Below are 21,959 nucleotides of genomic sequence, written 5' to 3'. Positions count from 1 at the left end.
GAAATTGTATTCTTACAGCGCTATTTCAAATGTTTAGTACAAGCAATATATAGAGAAATAGCCTTGATACATACTATAATACCGACTGTGTATTTTTTGCAGGTGTTAAGGATATGGGATATTCACCATCAAGTGTGCATACAACGCATTGCTGGAATCTTCCCCAAAACTCTGGAGTTTCAATTAACCTTCTTTTTCAACGAACAACATGGGCGCCTCTTTATGTCATTCAACAATCAGTTGTCAGTTCTAGAAATGAAAAGCGAGGCTAGCAAAGGTGTGACAAGTCATGAGAAACCAGTAACGTGTGTACTATACAACTGGACATTTAAACAGGTAAGCTTTACATGCAAGTCACAGATTTGTTTAATAGTGTGACAGTCAGGCGTGTCACGGAGGAGGAATGTAATGAGAGCAGATGCTGAATAATACAGACAGATTCAGTTATAGAATTGGCTGAGATCAATAGCACATCATTGGTTTAGTTGCTGGAACCTGACCTCTATAGCACAGTCATCATTATTACCCACTGTGCTACTGATTGGGATCATCATGCTCATTATATCCACATATCTTGGTGTACTTTTGTTTCAGACAGGTAATTTCTAGTACATTTCAGTAAAAATCCTATTTTGTACTTCTGTAAAATTGAACTTCGATAAATGCAATTAATGAATGTTTTTATTACCATACATAACTAAAATGATTATAAATGCAATAATACCTGTATTTGGGTTTATATCAGATTTCTGCAATACTTTGCACAGCTAGACTTCTCCTGGGATTGGATGGGCCAGCACTAGGAGCTAATTGAAAACTGTAAACATGCTTATACGAGGAGAAAGCAGAGGTTATCAGGGTAATTCTATTTCTTAATTGGCCAATCAGCACATGGGAATGCCTCTTGGACTGACAGTTTGGGACTGCTGCTAAGGTCCATGTCCTGGCTGTACTATGTGGCGCGGATGCCTAAATGGCAAAAATAAACAAACTAAATTTCAAATCTTCAGCCAGACATGGCGGTTCACATTTGTGTAATTTGACTGTATTTATATGTTGGTCTGGAACCCAGCCTAACTGGGTTTAATTGAAAGAAATGCTTTTGTTGTTTTTAGTAAGTACTCATTGTAAGCCTTTATTGTAACATAATTATACAATTAGCATACTTTCTTATGAACATTGAGAGATAAGTAACTACTGGATAAGGCACTTTTTAAAACCGTGTAGCTATCCCAAAGAAATGATGATACCCCACTGCTTTTCAATGGTCAACTGCAGTGTAAATTATCAATATAATTTCTATATCATTACATTCAAGTAGAAAGAGACAAGGAACATCTACTGTGCTTTATTTAAACACAACTTCCATGTAAAATTTACATAATGTATATGTCTCCTGAACTTGTTGAAACATGATTTAAACGATACATTACATGTAGTTTTTGAATGCACTGTGCATTACAAATAAATGCTTCAATTGTCACTCTATCACAAGGGTTTCTGATGGCTTTAATCTCGTCCCAAACTATTCCACAACCACTTAAACCCAATCATAATTAAATAAGTGGAGCTTAAGGGGGTCTGAGCGGGGAGGAAATAATGATATACAAGGAAACTTCCTAGGGATCTATTTATAAAGCATTAAATCTGACATTCAGCAACATTTTCTGGTGGAGAAACAATCACTGCTGTTGAAAACACCAGAGAATTTTGCTGAATGTGAGGCTCACGTCTTTATAAATAGACCCATTAGTATTGCATAGTATCAAAATCTTGACACCATCATAACTGGAAAATGAAAAAAGCTTGAAATAAGCTTAAGGGACTTCAAGTTTGGTACAAGTTTTTTTATCCTCAATAAAAATTACTGTATTGTTAATATATCATGAATACATAATTAAAACAGGACATTAGGTTCCCCAAACATAGCTTTAGGTCAGATGTTCTTGCTGTTTAAACATATTTTTTGGGTATAAAAAGCAGATTTGTTAATCACTTTCACAATTCTTCAATAGATAGTTGAAAGTTTTTTGCATTTCGCAGTTTTGACCTCTTCCTCGAGAAGAAAAAAAAACATTTTATGCATAATTCCAAAAGAATCTCATCAATTTCATTAGAACATTGAAAAATCCATAATCATGTTTCTGATTGATATGACTGCAAATCTGCTGTATGTCCTCTGGCTCTTGGATAAGAGAGATAATAATCATCATAACTGAAAAAGGCTAATATCTTCCTTCCACAACCTTTGTAGAATATAGTTTCCTCTAATGTCTAACTTCTGATTTTGAATGTCAAGCTAATGGCTTGTTTGATTAAAATGCACTTGGATATTAAGACAAATTTCTATTTAGTTGGTGACAAACCCAAAATTTCCAGTACGATCTAGCTGAATAGAGAGTATTTTACCTAGAAGCAGGTAAAGAATTGGTCATAACCATAAAATTTTGCTGGCAGAGATAAAACAATCATGGCATTTCACAAAGAAATATTGTCCGCCTCGGTTTATAACAGAGATGGTTAAAAATTCTCATCTCCCTATCACTTTAATTCAGATCTTTTCTGGTTTGCTGCCTTTCAATGAAGGGTATGTTTTATTGTATTATTCATTTTTTTCTTATTAAAATTCTCCAGATAGATAAATAAAAACAGACCTTCATCTGTCATTAAATCTCAGCCATGTGTCACTGCTGTGGGCTTATGAGCTGCCATACCCTTCCCTTTAATAGCTCTTTAAATCTTTCTTGAGCTTGTTTCTCTGCACATTGAAGATTAATTGTTAACTACACCAACGTTGTCCATTAGTTGGATATTAAAGTCAGCAAAAAACATATGCATTTACATAAACATAGTCATATATGTTTAGTTTATAAGTGTATAGGCTGATTCCCTATTTAAAATACAGATTTAAAATTAAAGAAAGGTTTTTGTTATAGAGCGCTTTCACACCTGTAAAATGTGTTGCAGCATGAGCACTGACATGTAGGATATACAAATGAATGTGTTAAACCAACCCCTTCTTTTATATGCATTTATATTCTCATAATCAATCACAATGAAAGGAAATCTGGGTCTGCACTTTCCCTTTTCAATTATAGCTCACTCCAAGGGTCTGTTGTGGTGCACTGAAGCATGGATGTATTAATATCTACTGAACATCTGTTAGGGTGCTGTTCTAAAGTAGAGTTACCCAGCTACTGTACATTCATATCTTCAGCTTCACCCATCTCAAGTCAGTGGAATGTTGAAATGGAGTGAATGCATTTTCTGTTGGCAGTTCAAAACCCAGATTAGAAAACACCAACAACGTTGGACAAATAGTCACCCAAAATTCAAAGTTTGAAAAATCCATAATCATGTTTCTGATTGATATGACTGCAAATCTGCTGTATGTCCTCTGGCTCTTGGATAAGAGAGATAATAATCATCATAACTGAAAAAGGCTAATATCTTCCTTCCACAACCTTTGTAGAATATAGTTTCCTCTAATGTCTAACTTCTGATTTTGAATGTCAAGCTAATGGCTTGTTTGATTAAAATGCACTTGGATATTAAGACAAATTTCTATTTAGTTGGTGACAAACCCAAAATTTCCAGTACGATCTAGCTGAATAGAGAGTATTTTACCTAGAAGCAGGTAAAGAATTGGTCATAACCATAAAATTTTGCTGGCAGAGATAAAACAATCATGGCATTTCACAAAGAAATATTGTCCGCCTCGGTTTATAACAGAGATGGTTAAAAATTCTCATCTCCCTATCACTTTAATTCAGATCTTTTCTAGTTTGCTGCCTTTCAATGAAGGGTATGTTTTATTGTATTATTCATTTTTTTCTTATTAAAATTCTCCAGATAGATAAATAAAAACAGACCTTCATCTGTCATTAAATCTCAGCCATGTGTCACTGCTGTGGGCTTATGAGCTGCCATACCCTTCCCTTTAATAGCTCTTTAAATCTTTCTTGAGCTTGTTTCTCTGCACATTGAAGATTAATTGTTAACTACACCAACGTTGTCCATTAGTTGGATATTAAAGTCAGCAAAAAACATATGCATTTACATAAACATAGTCATATATGTTTAGTTTATAAGTGTATAGGCTGATTCCCTATTTAAAATACAGATTTAAAATTAAAGAAAGGTTTTTGTTATAGAGCGCTTTCACACCTGTAAAATGTGTTGCAGCATGAGCACTGACATGTAGGATATACAAATGAATGTGTTAAACCAACCCCTTCTTTTATATGCATTTATATTCTCATAATCAATCACAATGAAAGGAAAGCTGGGTCTGCACTTTCCCTTTTCAATTATAGCTCACTCCAAGGGTATGTTGTGGTGCACTGAAGCATGGATGTATTAATATCTACTGAACATCTGTTAGGGTGCTGTTCTAAAGTAGAGTTACCCAGCTACTGTACATTCACATCTTCAGCTTCACCCATCTCAAGTCAGTGGAATGTTGAAATGGAGTGAATGCATTTTCTGTTGGCAGTTCAAAACCCAGATTAGAAAACACCAACAACGTTGGACAAATAGTCACCCAAAATTCAAAGTATGACTTTGCAATTGACACCCGTCAGGAAAAAGAGCTTGTAATTATAGTGGGTAGTGCTTATTTTGACAGTTTGTTATATTTCAGATTGTGTTTAAATTGTACAATTCACAGATTACGACATCAGAACATTGGTCCTGATTTATTAAACCTCTCCAAGGCTGGAGACACTTTCATCAATGAAGCTGGGTGACATTTGCAAACAAACAGCAAATGACTTTTAAGAAATCCATTCTTTTGCAGGATCACCCAGCTTCAGAGATGAAAATGTATCTTCTCCAGTCTTGGAGAGGTCTAATAAATCAGGCCCATAGACTGAACTGAAGTTATGTCAGTGTTCATTCCATGGGTGAGTTCCTGACCATATGCATGACCCATTGAGCTGTCCCCATTCAAAAAAAACTGCAATTACTGACATATAAACATTGTAGACTGTGTATGTCAACCTTGATGTTTGCCCGAATACAATTTATAATTTGTAGAAAAAGTAGGGTCAGTAGTTCTAAGAGGGGGTATTTAAAATAAAATGATAACAAATTGAATATCCTTTATTTGTTATCAGTATACATTTTGCAGTAAAATATTAGTTTTCCACTACTTTCCAGGTCATTAGCTCAGACACCGGATCAACAATTACTTTCTGGATGATAGACACTGGACGGAAAATCAAACAGTTTGCAGGGTGTCATGGAAATGCAGAGATTAGCACTATGGCTCTAGATGCAAGTGAAACCAGGCTACTAACAGGAAGCACTGATGGCACAGTAAAGGTGAGGAAAACGTGATTTATGATATATAACGGATCTCTGTTTGTTCACTGGGATTACTCATGCTGTTAACCAGTGATAGCTGTAAAAGAAATGATTACATGGAATGATTATAAGTCTACGAATACATTGTGCTGGCTACCCAGCCCATTTCTAGTTCAGAGCAGGAGGGAAACACATGCCAAATCTTACAGATTCAGATGTTTGGCATCAGTGTTAAATTTTGGATCATACAAGATATGTTGTAATAACCCCATACACATGCAGATGTTATCATCATGTAAGTCAATTTTCCATCATGTCTAAATTACATCCCATTTGTCATCAACAGCTGGGCGAGTTTATTCCTCCCCGTACAAAGGCCAAGTAGTCTTACATTTGGTATAAAATACCAAGGGTCAAATATTTGACCTACACATTGCTGCATATTTATAGATAATGTGCTCCCAACATTAATCACTACCTACAACACTGATTCTAGCACCTAGATCACACAAAACTCTGCAAAGGTAAACCTGTTAACTATTGGGATACCTGACCCTAAATCTGTTGTGAGACCTAATTGAAATAAGGCTTAATGAGTAAATTGAGTTGAGTTTCCGTGTTATATGCTATGGCATGAAGACGTGAGGCTAACAACATAGTCAAGGACTTGCAAAGGAAATCATTCCAAAAATATGTTCATTGTTCTCCTGAGATTTACTGAAAAGGAATATCTATTAAGTACTGCAACACAGAAATATTGACACTTGATTAAAATGGGATTAAAATGACCCAGCATCTGTTCATGTGCTTCTAAACTAATTTATTATTAGAAAAATGTTCTAAATTGTGTCTACTTATTATATTGTATTATGCTGATTAGAAGCTAAAACACCAACATGCAAAATCATTTGTGAAATGTTAATGCAAACCATAACACCAACCCTAGTCTACAGGAACAATAGCAATTGGCTATCTCTTTGCAATCTGTGGTCTGATTTTGCAGCTTTATGTTCACTGCAAAGGCCACCTTCCATGGCCCTGAATAAAAGTTGTAGCGTTTAACTGACAGTGCTATGGCAGATGTTTTTACAAATGGAAGAGAAGATTCAGCCAACTCTTATCCAAATTTAGAAGTAAAAATAATTAGGAAAAACTATGCCCTGCATGTGATAGCAATTTGTGTTACTGCCATGTAAGAGATTCTGCAGGCTTGATTATTTTATTTGGCAGGTCCTTCTGAAACTGGAGAGTCCTCTTTACCGCTCAGTGCACTGTAATGGGATCCCAACCTAAGCCTGAGCATCACTTCTGTCATACTAGGATTGTTAGGTGCTGGCACACAATAGGATTTATTTACTAAACAAATACAGAATGTTCACTCAATAAATAAATTGAAGCGGTTTTTGCTTTAATTACCCAATTATGTGTATGAAATATAGAACAAAAACATATTTTGTTGTGTTCAAGGTTGCATAATTAAACTGATTATTTTTTTTAGCAACCAAAATGCCAACATATATCAACAGACATAGGTAACAGTCATAGTGTGGAATAAAATTAAATTACATTAAGGTGCAAAAAAGTGTACTGAGCATTTCACTAAACCAGTAAGAGAAAAATAATATGCACAAAATAGACTGACAAAAAAATGTATAATATCCACAAAATAGATAAATTGAGCAAATAAGTACTAATAATTTAGAAAACAATTACACATATGATTACTGTTTTACTGACCCAGAATATGTAATTCCCTATAGCCAATCTTTTGACATGAACCCATTTTATTTGATACTATGTTAACAGGTCTGCAGGGGATTAATTTATTAAAATTATAGTCCTCTTAATAAACAGCTGTGACTTGACAATACCTAGAAAAAAAAGGTAGTTATTACCGGTACATCTCTAATAAAAATAGTGAATGGGCAACAAGTGGGCAGCTACTAAAAATAGGCAGCCACCAAATAGCTAAAAGGAAGTAGCTGAAGGAATAAGAATCGCAACCCATACTTTTTCCTGATTCTCTTCTCATACAGCAGTAACCTATTGACCCTGATTTATGAAAGCTCTCCAAGGCTAGAGAAAATACACTTTCAGAAGTGAACTGGGTGATCCAGCAAACCTGGAATGGATCTGGTCAAGGATTCAAAACATTTGCTAGCAAATAGCAAATGATTTTTAAAAATCTAGAAAACAATTACACATATGATTACTGTTTTACTGACCCAGAATATGTAATTCCCTATAGCCAATCTTTTGACATGAACCCATTTTATTTGATATTATGTTAACAGGTCTGCAGGGGATTAATTTATTAAAATTATAGTCCTCTTAATAAACAGCTGTGACTTGACAAATACCTAGAAAAAAAGGTAGTTAATACATCTCTAATAAAAATAGTGAATGGGCAACAAGTGGGCAGCTACTAAAAATAGGTAGCCACCAAATAGCTAAAAGGAAGTAGCTGAAGGAATAAGAATCACAACCCATACTTTTTCCTGATTCTCTTCTCATACAGCAGTGACCTATTGACCCTGATTTATGAAAGCTCTCCAAGGCTGGAGATGATACACTTTCATCAGTGAAGCTGGGTGATCCAGCAAACCTGTTATGGATCTGGTCCAGGATTCAAAACATTTGCTAGCAAATAGCAAATGATTTTTAAAAATCAATTCCATGTTTTCTGGATCACCCAGTTCATTTCTGAAAGTGTATTCTCTCCAGCCTTGGAGAGCTTTCATAAATCAGGGCCATTGTTTCAGACGATATGTGACAAAAGTAAAGGCACTGAAGTTACTATTACCATTAGGGAAAAGCTTTCAGATAACTTTCTTAAAGTTTCTAAACGTTTAGACAATGAACCCAAATGAAGCCCATGGGATCTTGTTCAAATCTTCGCATATTTTGAGCAAATAAGTAAGCAATTATCAAACAAAATGCATGAGTAATATTAGGCATGACATGGAAGACATGTACATATGCCACAAGCACTCTGTACATTCTACCTGTCTCACTAGGAGTAAGATATAGATCTAATTACTGTCACAGTGCCCACATGGCATCCAGACTACCCTCTAAGACATCCAATATCTAATCAGAGCACTTTCTATGTTTGCCAAAGTTTGAATTATCTTATTGCATTAATGCTACTTTTATAACTCAGAATGTTAGTTTTTTTATTTTGTATATTCTGCCTCTCTCTGTTTAGTATATCATTCATCAATTCATTCTGATCAATATTATGGTCCATCCCTTGTCTTAATATTTCAAGATGCTGCAATCATATTATTGATAAAGCTATGAAAACCTAAGCAATATTTTTTTTAATATACACATTAAAACTGAATATTGTATTTGCTTTCAAGTTCAATTATTTAATTTGTTATTGTAATAGTAAAATAAACAGGCAACTAAAAGCTGATTTTATTGTTGTGCTTTCTTCAAGATATGGGATTTCAATGGTCATTGTCATCATAAGTTAAATGCTGGAAGAGACCGTGCGGCAGAAATTTCTCAGATACTGGTACTTAAGAGAACAATATTAGTCGTTGGATGGGAGAGGTAAGGGGCCTCTACTAGAAAATGCTGCAAAATCCATTAATTAACAAGTTGTACTGTACATTATTTGATCTAAAATGTTCTGTATTTGTAGTTACCAAGACATTGTCAAGTGTATTGTTAAGATGTATGTACACTGACTTTTAGCAAGGCCAGGGCGGTAAGAAAACACTTTAACATAGTATAGTTGACCTTCTATTTGAATAAGGAAACAGTTGGCTTGAGAGTACTGAGCTATGTGTAAGTGTGGTTAGATAATAATATTACTGTGGAGAAAATGAGGAGATACAGCACCTGGTTTTTAATTTGAAAGTATATGCTTTTGCTCTGTTACAGTGGGTCCAGAAGTAGGATTACTGCTTCATCCTCAAAATACCAACAAAAGCCCTAATAATTACTCATGTATCAAAACTGTAGCTACAAAGTGCATACATGAAATGAAAAGATTTATTTTCAGCAGCATTCTCTTTTGCTATATGGGGGTCGGGAAATTTTTCTTGAGTAACTATATAGAGTAGATTAACCTGTTATATTTCTATGCATTTGATGCATATTTCTACCATCATTGTTCTGTGCATTCCTATCCACACAGACTGTATTGTCTGCTGCATGTAATAAGTGGTGCATAGGGCAGAAAATTAGCAATCAAATGAATTTAATTACTAAAAAATGAGAATGCTGATTCAGCATAGTAAAGGTCGACTTACCCTAGGAAATAAATTGAAGATGTGTTCAGTTTAGTCATCCAATCATGCAATACTATTTTGATATTATCGTTTTTATTTCCTTGCACATGATTAGGTATTCAAAGTGAATGTAACTTTACCATATTAACTACGTTCTCATCTCATTTAGTAAATCATGTCATTTAGTAAACTCAACAACATTCTGTTCCTATGCATAAGGCTGGAAGCATAGGGCCTGATTTAATAAAGCTTTCCGAGGGTTGTGAGGATAGCTGGGAGATCCATCAAACCTTAAAATGATCTCTTAAAAGTGATTTGCTATTTGTTAGCAAATGTTTTCAATCCTGGACCAGTTCCATAACAGGTTTGCTGGATCACCCAGCTTCACTGATGAAAGTGTATCCTCTCCAGCCTTTCAGAGCTTTAATAAATCAGGCACATGAACTGATTCATTCCATGGGTGAGTTCCTTACCATATGCATGACCCATTGGGCTGTCCCCATTCATTTACTGAGATATAAACATTGTAGACTGTGCATGTCAACCTTGATGTAATGATCTCACTAAACATATAGGTGATGATGAAGTCTTAATAACATATTTAACATTATTGAAGGTATGTGTTCACCTGCATCCATTTTATACAAAATATTACTTGAACACACAATCGTATTCAATAAAGCAGTACAGTGAGTAGTAACTCATAACAATGAATCAGAATTATATTTTAATAATTTTAGTAGAGCTGCTATTGGCTTCTACCCATTTAAACAGTCATTGCACCTTGTACCCCCCTGCAACCCAGTGCAGTACTGCATTCTTTATTGTGTAGATTAAATAATAATATTTTAATACATTTCTTTTAAGGATGATCACAGTTTTCCGCCTGAACACTCTATCTCAATACCTTGTACAGCCTTCCGAATGGAAAGGGGGGGTACAGCACCATGATGATATATTAAGTGCAGCTTTTTTGCCCCCACAAAGTCTTGTCACAGGTAAGAGATTAAAAATGATGTGCTACAAATCTCCCATCATGTTCTATGCATGTATATAGAGAATGATACAGTAAAGCATATTAGTAAATCATATCAGAATGCTATACAGAAGACATAAGCACATAACAGTTTACCTTTGCCTCCACCAGCTGTCTACATGTTCATAGTCCTGAAAAACCTCAAATAATAATAATTCTGATAAAGTTTTTAGAAAAGGGGTCATTATCACAAGTGTCCCACAACAATTCCCAGAAAGTTCTACTATGCCTGAATATTGTATACCCCTCAGTGCACAATAAAATGTATTTTGACTACCGGACAGAGAATTGGACATGGGTAATATCTTTAGAAAGTTATTCCTGATGATCTGTCCATGTCTATTCAGATAAATTATCTTAATGTTACCCATTATAAACAAATTTCACAAAGTGCCTTCCATGTAGAGTGGACTGATCTGCTACCTGCTGATCTGCTTATGTTGACCAAATGTCTCCCTTTTAGCACTGATTTATTAAAGGAAAGTAGGCTATCTACATGGAAAAAGGAATTATGTCCTTGCAACTAATAATTTACTTAGTAAATGAAGGTCTGCTGACTTTATCCATCCTGGTATGTGCAAGGAAAAATCCTGATTTTAATCCTTGCATGTGATTGAATATTATTCGCAATGTGATAATTCACCATGGTGAGTGAACATCCTCAATTACTTTAGTAAATTGCCCTTTGTGTTTGATGTAGTACCTAACAGAATTGAACATCTAAAAGCAGCTGTAAATGTGATTGGTAGCTGAGAAATAATACAATACACTTTAATGTATCAGGTACTAAAGAAAACCAAGGATGCTTTTTGCTTAACTTTTTTTTTATCCTGTGGGGTAATTAGGGCTGACCATCACATTAAGTACCAGTTCATATGTATGTGTTTTGATAATGCATACCAAGATGTGTTTAGTGCCACACATAGCAGTGAGCTCTCTGTGTGTTGGTGTGATGTGGTGTTATTTATGCTAAACAGTACTACAATGCATCTTCTCCTGCAGTCTTAATAAAGGCAGCCAATTTACTTGGATCACTTGGATCACCAACCTTAATGCAGTGTATGCCTACATTAACAAACAAAACAACCTCACAAAATAAAATAGATAAAGAACAGCTCTGCTCGACTCTCTGTAACTGTCCTTATCTGACTCTCAATTATATTACTATTTACTATAAAACTGTGTCTCAGCTGTAGCAATTCTACCAGTATATCTTCACATACAAAACTTTGTCAGATTTGTCAGAACTTGACAGACTTGTTCTTGTGTGACCAGAAAGACAATAATTTTCTCTTGTATCAGTTTTCAGTTCAGAGATTGCACTAAATAACTTGAATAATACAATCTTTCTTTCTAGCAGAAATGTTCATGCATTACTGGTGTTCAGTGAAATTACAGCTTTTAGCAAATTAATTTATTTATATATAGCAGCAGGATTAAATATTCCCTGGCACATTCATGTATGTGTCTACCTGAGAAAATAATGAAAGCTAAGAAAGCTTAGGCGCTAGGTCAAGCTAGGCACAAAGAAAGCATTATTTTCTATCCAAAACAAATTTCTTCATTTATTTGTAGATATTAAGCCTCAGACCCAAGCCTTTATGCCAAGAGCTGAAATGCAGTGTTGAATTCCAAGAGAATTAAGATTGCTATTTATTACAGCAGATTAGCTTTCATACACAGGCAATTACACGTGTAGACAGCAGAGGGCACTTGTGCACAAGTAGTGCTTAGACCCCCTTTTCACTGTATGCAAGAGATCCATTAGACACAATCTTCCAAACACAGTAGTGCAAAGACAAATATATACCTCTGGAACTCTGTTTTTAATGTAACAAATAAATCTTCTCTATGTAAACTTTGCCTTGCTCTGTGTAAAAAGAAAGATCCTGGAGGTGGGTACCCTTGGTGGGTACTGCAGGCAGCAGCAGGTTTGAAAGTGGGCAGTAGTGACAGGTACTGAATGGTTTACTGCCACCTAATTCATTGTTTATTGGGCTGCCATGAGCAGAGGCTACATGTCACATCTTCCTCAAGGCAGAGTGTCACTAGCTCGGGGAAGCAGAAACACATCCCAAACTCACCGCCGGTCTGAACTGAGTCTTACTGATTGCCATTTGGATCTGTCTGCTTGTATTATAACCAAATGGTAGGTCTCAGTATTGTAACAAGAAAATATGTCCCTTTGTGGAGACATTACCAAAAGTCCAAATGACCAAAAACGAAATTTACCTACAGGGTGTAAATCAATGTCCCACAATACCTATTATGTTTTCTGTTAGACTGGGTTAATCTATTAAAAAAAAAAAAAAGTATCAAAAAACATTACTATTCTCTTTCAAAAATGATAGCTGCCTGTCATAAGACCATCTCACTTTCTTCTAACCAAAGCAATATACACAGATCATATGATTGTCTTGTCCAGGACTGTTTGTCCTAGGCAAGAATCCAATGTGTATAGTGGTCCCCGCTGCAATGGCCGATCAGGAATTACCTCTGTGCATTTCTATGTAGGAGAGCACAGAGAGTGTTGTTCTTGTCACTTCCCCCTCTCCTCTGCATAGAACAGAATGGACATTTTTTACAGTGCTCATTCGTTCATCTGTCGCTGTCAAGACTCAGGGCTTAAATCTGTAGCGAATTATTATTCAGACTATTAGCCAGACAACTTTCAGAAGAAAAAAACTAGGATTGAGCGAAATAGAAGATAATTATTTCCCCCTGAAACTTTTGTGGAAACTTTATGAATGTAATGGAGCTAACAGGGCGGGGGGCGGGGTATTGGTACGTAAAATAATGGCATTTTTAAGGTTGCAGTGGGCTTTTAATGAATTCTGAGGGTTATGGAAGCTCCTTAATACTATCCTTGGCCTGTTCCCTTGGCAAAAGCATCCCTTCATTATTTGTTGTTATGTTAAAAATAATTACCTAAACTACCCTAAGTACAAAACAGCATATTCTCTATTTTTTCACCACCAAATGATATTTTAATATATCCTAGATCAAACAAATGCAAGTGCAAGTAGCAGGATTTCATGAATTTTAATGAGCAGCAGTCCTTCAGTGTGCAAATATGCTTGGTTGTTTAAGTGAGTTCAGTGCAAAACTTGTGAATATTTTCATGCCCTAATTATTCTCCAGATGCTCCTTCTGTAGTGGATCCACCACACAAAGTGAGACAGCAGGTCAGCATATGTGGCAACCAATGTGCCCAAATGACATGTAGTGCCTGGATCCTTGCTCCTTGTCTCCCTTTATAAGCATTTTCATTCTGCAAGAGTTTTCAAAAACTGCTGGATTCACTAAAACAATGTATTGAACATATTTGCATCACTGGCTATAATACTCACAGATTAATTGTATGCACTGAGCTGTGTGGGGTCCTCTCTTACTGTACTAAACCTCTCATTTCTAGAGAAATGTGTTGATATTTGTGACACTATTTCTTTACAGTTCACTTTATTCATAGAAGTAAAAATGATTTTTACATAGTTTATTTGAATGTCTGTGACCTTAGCTATATTGTAGCTGTTGCTTGGACGCATTTTGCCAATATTTGCAGTAATGATTAGTGGCATATGCAGACACAACAGTACATTTTATTTATATGAGTTGGAGAATAATGCTCCCGCTATCATAACAATCTAGTTAGAGTTAATGATCACTCGAAGAATTGGCTTCTTGACTAGCCTCTGAATGGATATGTAAGCCAGCAATCCTTATAAAACATAAAGCATTTTACATCTCTCTGGTGTTTACTAAGCCATAGAGATTGCTGCTTGTTGTTTACCCCCACGTATGGAAGCAGTAATATCAGCCATGTACATATCTGTTATGCACAAATATTTATTGGAAAGGTCCCTCTGCTTTTGTATACAATACTATACACTGTAAGTACCTGCTTGTAATTTGCACAGAAGTGATAAAGCATCTTGATCAGCGTTCTGCACTGTATACTGATGACATGAATTTAGCTAACAATGCATATTATCAGCATTTACTGAGCATGTATATGTTAAGGCATATAGCCTGATTACTACCCTGATCAACTATCTGAATCTTGAATACACCATGATATAATAGGTCTTGGTGAATAGAAAATTCCTATAAAAGATCTATGACCTGACACACTGACCCATAAATAGAAAAGTAGAGCCCCCCGCAAGCTTTTATGGGGCAGAGGAGATTGGTTCATCAGATTTTTATCACTTCTTGTTTGGTCACGGAGGCAGGAAAGGAGGAGGCACCTATTTAAGTAAAGTGATAAGAGATGAGAACTTATTTTATTTTTAAGAACACAGAAATCAAATAAACCCAAGAGATCCTAACACATCCACACTGTCCACAATGTATACCAGTATTCTACAATTGTACCCATTTATACAAAATGTTAAAATGTGGCTAGTCAAAATCCACCAGCAACTGATCCATGGATACCAACTATAAAATGTTTTTAACATGCAAGAGATGGAGTTACATCCAGGAAGGGTGTCTAGATCAGAATATAGTTACAGTATAAAATGTGGTGCAAGTATACTGTGTAGTTTTCCATCAACCTAAACCCATAATGTTCTCCACAGAGAAATGTTTTATCATGTATATTTGGTTGCTTAATCTTGGATATGTCATAAATCTACACTAAACTATCGTGGAATAAAAAGTAAGCACAAGAAATGAGAAGAAAAACTTATACAGAAGGCAAGGTCATTTTAGTTTTAATTTTTAGTTACTTTTATGAGGTCTTACAGGTTAGCATCAATGTGGAGAGATTCAAACTTAATAAATATTCATGAAAGTTATATATAGCTATATGGCAATCTTGTTTATATATTTATTTATATATATATATATATATATATATATATATATATATATATTTATATATTTATATAAGATTTCCATATAGTTCGTTTTGACTTGATTTTTATCTGCTCCTTTGCATGATTCTGGAACACAATGATGATGCATTACAATACATGCCTACATTTTTTCCTCAAAAATATTGAAATATTTTATTCTAAGTAATAGGAAGACTATGGTTTTAATACAATAATATTACAAATATGGAACCTTTTTTTTTTTTTACAATTTCACTTTTGTTCACATGCAGGCAGTTATGATGGAGAAATTATTGTCTGGAATAACAATACAGAAAATGCTTCAAGAAAACTTTATCCTAACCCTGCTAGGACTATGGGGTCCAAATCAGGTACATATTCAATACATGTAAACAATCTTGAAAAAGCATTCAATCATGTTTTTTTTAAGTGTTCAAACATCCCAATATGTGCTACTCAAGCAGTAATATATAAAATATGATAATGGTATCATCCCCAATGGCAATAGGTTTCTTAAGAGGAAATGGTCATAGGAACAATAGTGAGATAAGTAAGAGGGCCCCAAAAACAATAGAAAAAAATTACATTGTAGACAAATCACAGTTTAGCTGGCATATATTTTGTTGCAGGGTACAATCCATAACAAACAACTCATATAAGTAAATTATCTGTATCTGTGCTGGAGTTTGTGCATAAATACTGCAAGGAAAAGATTGTCTTATTTATACATTATTCATGTGTCAGTTTAGTGTATGGGCATAAACTTTAATATGTCAGGCCCTTAGTTTTCACTTAAGGTAACTTAGTGTGATATGTTTTGTATACAGTCTGAATTGGTCAATTTTAATATAGCAGGCTGAATGATTCTCCCAACCAGACATTTGGTTATTAGACTCCAATAATAAACTGAAACTATGTATTTATTTATATTTGTGTTTCAGACCTGACATTTTATTGCTTTGGCCTCATTATTTACAAAAATATAATGAGACTATCATAATAAATATATAATCTGGATAGCTAATCAAATAATATGGGTATAAGAGAATCTAACCAGATGCCACCCTGTCATTAGCAAGATCAATCAGCTCAATCCACAAAAACACATTTTTGGTGCATGGACACACACTCTGAGAATAGTAAGGGCCTGATTAATGTCCATAATGAATTTATCAGAATGAAATACTCAAAAGTACCGGTTGCTGTGGGGCTTTACAGGCAATCCCTATTTCAGACATATTGACATATCAGATTTTCTAGTTTATTTTGGATAGCTAATCAAATCTTTGCATATCCATTTTTATTTTGAAATACTTGTGTTAGATGGATTCACATCTATGAGATAGCTAAATTTTATGTTTTTACATATTGGAATGTGCTATGTATATGTGATGCTGCTCATATACAGTAAGGAAGAATGCCTGTATACTGTAACACACACAAGTGTACACTATAACACAGATTTAAATGCTTTGTGAATTCTAAATAAACTACATTACCACAGTGCACGGAAATCCATGTATGAATGTGCAAATAGTTATTGCCCACAATTCTCCATCCTAAAGTCTTTTTTTATATACCACTTTAATTGCCCCTGTTTCAGTAAGCATTTAAATAAGCACACATTTTACATAAAATAAATTAAACATTGTATAATTGCAACTCACCACTCAAGTCAAGAGTGCATTATGGCGTTTCCATTTCAGTCAGACAGCCGAGCTACTCCCTGGCATGCAATCTGCTTCCTGCTTTCCCAACTTAATTGAATAAAGAACCTGATCAAGTGCATTATAATTAATATACCAGTACTTCAACCTTAATTATATTGATGCCATGAAAAAATATAATTTGCATAGTTCCTCCATATGCAATGTATAGGTTTCTAGAATTAAGTTGATGTAATTAACAATCTCAGAGGCACTGATTATAATGGATGAGATACTTGTATTTTGTTAAAGAATGAAAGATGTAACAATTTTATGACACTACAACTCATTAAGTTATTAGGAAAATAAAATGCATGCTTAAATAATTGACTTCTACCAAGTACTTTTTATTAGGTTAACTATAATTTAATATGTTCACTGCCTCAATCCTTTGCAATTACATCCAACAGATTGTGTCTATGGAAATATATTTTCTTGCTGTTCTGTAGCATTATGGGTAATTGTATGCTTACAAACACAGCAGTGAATGATCACCGTACATCTTCATCCCATGCGCTGCTCTTCCATTAACATTGATTTTAAGAGTACTCGGTTGATATACCATTCAGAGACTTACTGAAAATATATTCTTATCGCTAGGGAATTCTAAGAATGTGATTACTATTCATAACATTCCATTAAACTGGACCTTCAAGTTCTATTTTAGATGGTCCATTTACATCTGCAAAAAATAAAGTCAATCTGTGAGGCCATAAGCATGGGAGATGCCATTGCTGACTCATTTTAAAGGTTCAGGTTTTGGGGCTCTCATCCTGCTCCTTAGCTTGCAATGGGTCTAATAGGATAGTTATTTGGATCGCCAGGTAGAAATTACTTAGTACATAAGTCCTGTAGACCCATGCCAGACATATTCTACAGTATGTTCCATTGTACATATTGGAACATATTCTACAGTATGTTCCAAGCTTGGTCCCTTCCCCCATTCATGTATCCTTTCAGAGAGCAGGGTTTCTCATCTACTCCCGGTTAGTGAATGGGACAGAAGGCATTTTTTGTTATATTTTTAGATTGTATACCATATGGTGTATTGTGTAATTTTTGTGCAGTGCACACATGAGGCCATGCACCTTGGCATGTTAATGATGTAGAGACCTATAAATCCCAGTATTATAATATGCAGGGAACCATGAGCAAAGGTGTCATTATAATGTAGTGTACCTATAGGACCATGAACCCTGTTGTTAATAATATGCAGGGAACCCATTAAATTATGCATTGTGGTGTAATTATGATGTGAGTTGCCTATTAGACCATATACTCTGATGCCTTTATGATACAGGACATGGAAAAGGCCATGTACCATAGTGGCATTATGATGTAGTACATTCAGCTGGCTTTGCACCTTGCCATTTATGATGCAGGACACTCCGAAGGCCATGCACTCTGGTGATATTATTATTCATGGAACCCATGAGACAATGCACTCTGGTGTCATTATGATTCAGGGCACCCAGAAAACTATGCACCGTAGTTATATTATATTGCAGTGTACCCACAAGAACAAGCATTGGGCAGTCACTATCATCCTTCTCTTGCACTTTCCCAAAAATTTTAGTGAAAAAATAAATTCTATTTCAAAACACTACAATTAAAATAAAATACATAACACTTAAAACTGGTATAAATGCAATTGCGGTATGTAATGGAATGTCTTGCTTAATTCTACAACATATAGCATGAATAAACCATGAAAATATTCATTTTTAAGGTAAAATTCAAAATTTGTTTTTGTTTCAGACTCTCAGGTACACAGTGCTGGTAAAAGAAGTCTTTCCTCGTCATCCTCTGGAAGATATACACGCTCGCTGAGCGGCTTCTGCAACACAGACTCTGACAGCAATAACACTGTAACAAGATTGTTTTTCCTTGGGGCTAGAAAGCATATCTCAGCAACAGGTGAAAGCTTTCCACAGATTATATTCTAACACATTCCTACCGCTGCACAGATTGGCTACAGACAGCTTTTTTCCTGCTGGCAGCCATATTATTTTCCATAACAATTTCATACTGGTAATGAGGGATGATGCCATTGATGGTAAATTAAAGGAGATCTAAACCTTAAGTGAATGGCATTTCGTTTGCTAAAACACTGTACATTATAAACAATTAATTTTTGTGAAATAATATACTTGCTCTCACCTTTCTTCTTTGTTACTGATGATCCTATGCAGCCACTTCCAGTTTATATGTGTGCAATCCAGCGATGGTTGCATGGCATTTTTCAGAACGGGTGCCCTATGTTTGTGTATTATGTGTTCAAAAAGCCTGCTGTAGTCTCCATTGGAAGCTTTTAAAATGAGGTTGACAACACAATAGGGCTATTGGGAGACAAGGACAAAATGCTGTCACCCTAAAACTAAAAAAAACTTGAACAATAACTTTTATAGCAGAAATACTAGGTATTATTTTATTCAAAGTTGCAGATTTAAAAACATTAAATTACTTTTAAAATAGTAATAACACACATGTGTATGTACAGCAAAATCATTTTTGTTTTAGGTTTTGAATAGAGTAGAAAATAGTTACAACTCCTGTCAAGTTTTTTTTATTGACGACTTTGCCTCCTAAGTAGACTTATCATTCCTATCAGCCCTGGTGACCAATGTCAGGAAGAATTACATTTATAATCCAAAAAACTTTCAGTAGGGACACCTGTTTATGTAAGAACTGGATTTTCTCTTACTCCCTGTGGTGTCTTAAGGACAAATAAAGGGAAATCTCATCAGTAGGACAAATAAAGCACAAATCAAACTGACACCTATACCAACTGGATCCAAAAATAATAAAACACAGTTTTTCTATACATGAGGGCTGGTGTTTGAGATATTCAATCAAAGTGTGTTCCCTGATTTTCAATTACAAATGTATAATAACCATACCTTACTTTTAGTAAAGAAGCAAATCTTGTCTGCCTTGTATTCGCCTATTAAGCAATGCAAAGCCAAAGAGCGCTCATGATGGTAGTATTGGTCATGACCTACAACAACCCATCAGGTTACGCTTTGCTTCACTGAAATACCCCTGTAGTGTTAATCAGTCCAGGCAGTTCTCACAACCTCTGCTAATAATTATTGCTTCAGAAGTTCAAAGATTTATGGTCTTTGGATTTCTCAGCAAAGTAACAAGTTGGCACAGAGATTGCTACTGCAGAATGACCTAAATTCCACCTCCAGTCTCCAAACAAGACTTTTTTTTTGCTTTTGGTTAGAGTGATAAAAGCTAAGAAATAGTCTGGAATTACTACTTGGTGAAGGGATGTACTCCATACCAATTATGAGGAAAGTTTAAATCTGATCTATCAATAGGTTATTGTACAGGAGTTCAGACTTTAACACCTCAATGTCCTAGGTTCTTACAAGTAAGGACTTCTGTGTAAAATATGTCAGGGTTCCTGTGTTGTTGTCTGTACCTCATTCACCTTCTTTACAATAAACCTACAGTCAGCAAGCACTAATTGTTACAAATATTGGGGCCAGGCATAGTCTAAAACCAGAAACCTATTTACAATAGGCTATGTGATGCTGCCTCCCTGCTGGCAGCAATGATTTTAAGTTGAATCTATTATAGGTGGTACCTAGAGATGGCAAAGGCAAATATTTGGCTTTTTATGTATAGTTATCAGCAACAATGTCTTTTTCCTACAATAAAAAAATGTTTTTGAATAGATATGTAAAGCAAACAATAACATACAGATATAATATGAACAAATCCACCACAATCATAATCATTGTTAAAATGGTAGCAAGTAATATCAATTCAATAAAATAAATGACCTAAATCCAGCATACTCAACTTGTGTACTAAAGCAGCATGCTAAATAGCATTCTTATGTTTTCTTTTTTCCTTTTTGTGGAAATATGAAAATCTGACCCAAGTCTTTAATTAATTTGCTTTGATATTGTTCACTTTGAAGAGAAGAACATTCATTAAGTCAGAGGTACTTTTAAGATTTCTTAATTTTATAGATTTGAAATAATGAGGAATGACTTTTTAGTAGCAGCAGACACTGTGACTTTGGATGGAGAACACAGCAGTATACAATGACCTCACACACTGTGCATAATCTCATTTGTACAGACCTGGCTGAGCAGCCTTCTTTTCAGAAGAATATAATTGGTAGGTTTACTGAAACACTGCAGACATACTGTCAAAACACAAAAAAAATGTATTGATGAAGAATAAACACAACTAAAACAACCAAGAAACAGTCATGAAAATACATGATTAAAAGCCGTTCGGGTCAATTTTCTGAATCAGTGAAGTTGATGGTGAATAAAGTTTACCCATTCATCACAACATTGTACTTAGTAAATGACTTCATGCAGTTTGTTTTTATATGTAGCTTTTACAGTTTACTTTTTTCTAAATGAAGAACTGGAATTTAAAACATATCTAAACTCAAATGTTAATATTTTCTCCTAAGCTTTCTCTGCCTATCAATGAAACTAAAAGCCTCCATTTATTTGGCTGCCAGTTATCGGTCACTTCGGCTGATGCAATTGGATATCAGAAGAAGCAGGACTTTCTTGTGTGAGACCAGAGGACACATTAAATGTCTCTACTACATACTACATATCCTGCTCCTTGCAATGGTTTAGCTCAGAAGGAATGGAATCAGAGGTCCAAAACAACCTGAAGTGAGACCAGTCTGGTTAAAAAAAAAGTATTTGCAGGCTTTTACCTATAAGCAGGGCACAGCAAGGTGAATCTATAGAAAAAAAGGACAGACAATGTCCCTTCTTCAATAATCTTTCATACCTGCCTGATTGCACCAGGAAACTGTCAGAAAAGATTCACTATTTTTGGT

The 21,959-nt window shown here is 35.0% G+C and overlaps 1 protein-coding gene across 2 annotated transcripts in view; it reads left to right on the top strand.

Annotated features, from left to right (window-relative positions):
* The window catches only part of WDR49 (WD repeat domain 49), a 55,268-nt gene that overhangs the window by 21,327 nt on the left and 11,982 nt on the right, over window positions 1-21,959 (top strand). For both annotated transcript variants that reach the window (XM_072408056.1, XM_072408057.1), the window contains 6 exons: window positions 103-336; window positions 5,161-5,325; window positions 8,753-8,868; window positions 10,419-10,549; window positions 15,698-15,796; window positions 18,890-19,048. In XM_072408056.1, the coding sequence (XP_072264157.1) occupies window positions 103-336; window positions 5,161-5,325; window positions 8,753-8,868; window positions 10,419-10,549; window positions 15,698-15,796; window positions 18,890-19,048 (904 nt within the window). The remainder of the gene's footprint in view (window positions 1-102; window positions 337-5,160; window positions 5,326-8,752; window positions 8,869-10,418; window positions 10,550-15,697; window positions 15,797-18,889; window positions 19,049-21,959) is intronic.

The sequence above is a fragment of the Pyxicephalus adspersus genome, chromosome 4 (genome assembly GCF_032062135.1).
Source record: "Pyxicephalus adspersus chromosome 4, UCB_Pads_2.0, whole genome shotgun sequence".
Classification (NCBI taxonomy): Eukaryota; Metazoa; Chordata; class Amphibia; order Anura; family Pyxicephalidae; genus Pyxicephalus; species Pyxicephalus adspersus.
Note: the sequence above shows the minus strand (reverse complement) of the source record. Positions and strands in the feature narration are given on the sequence as shown.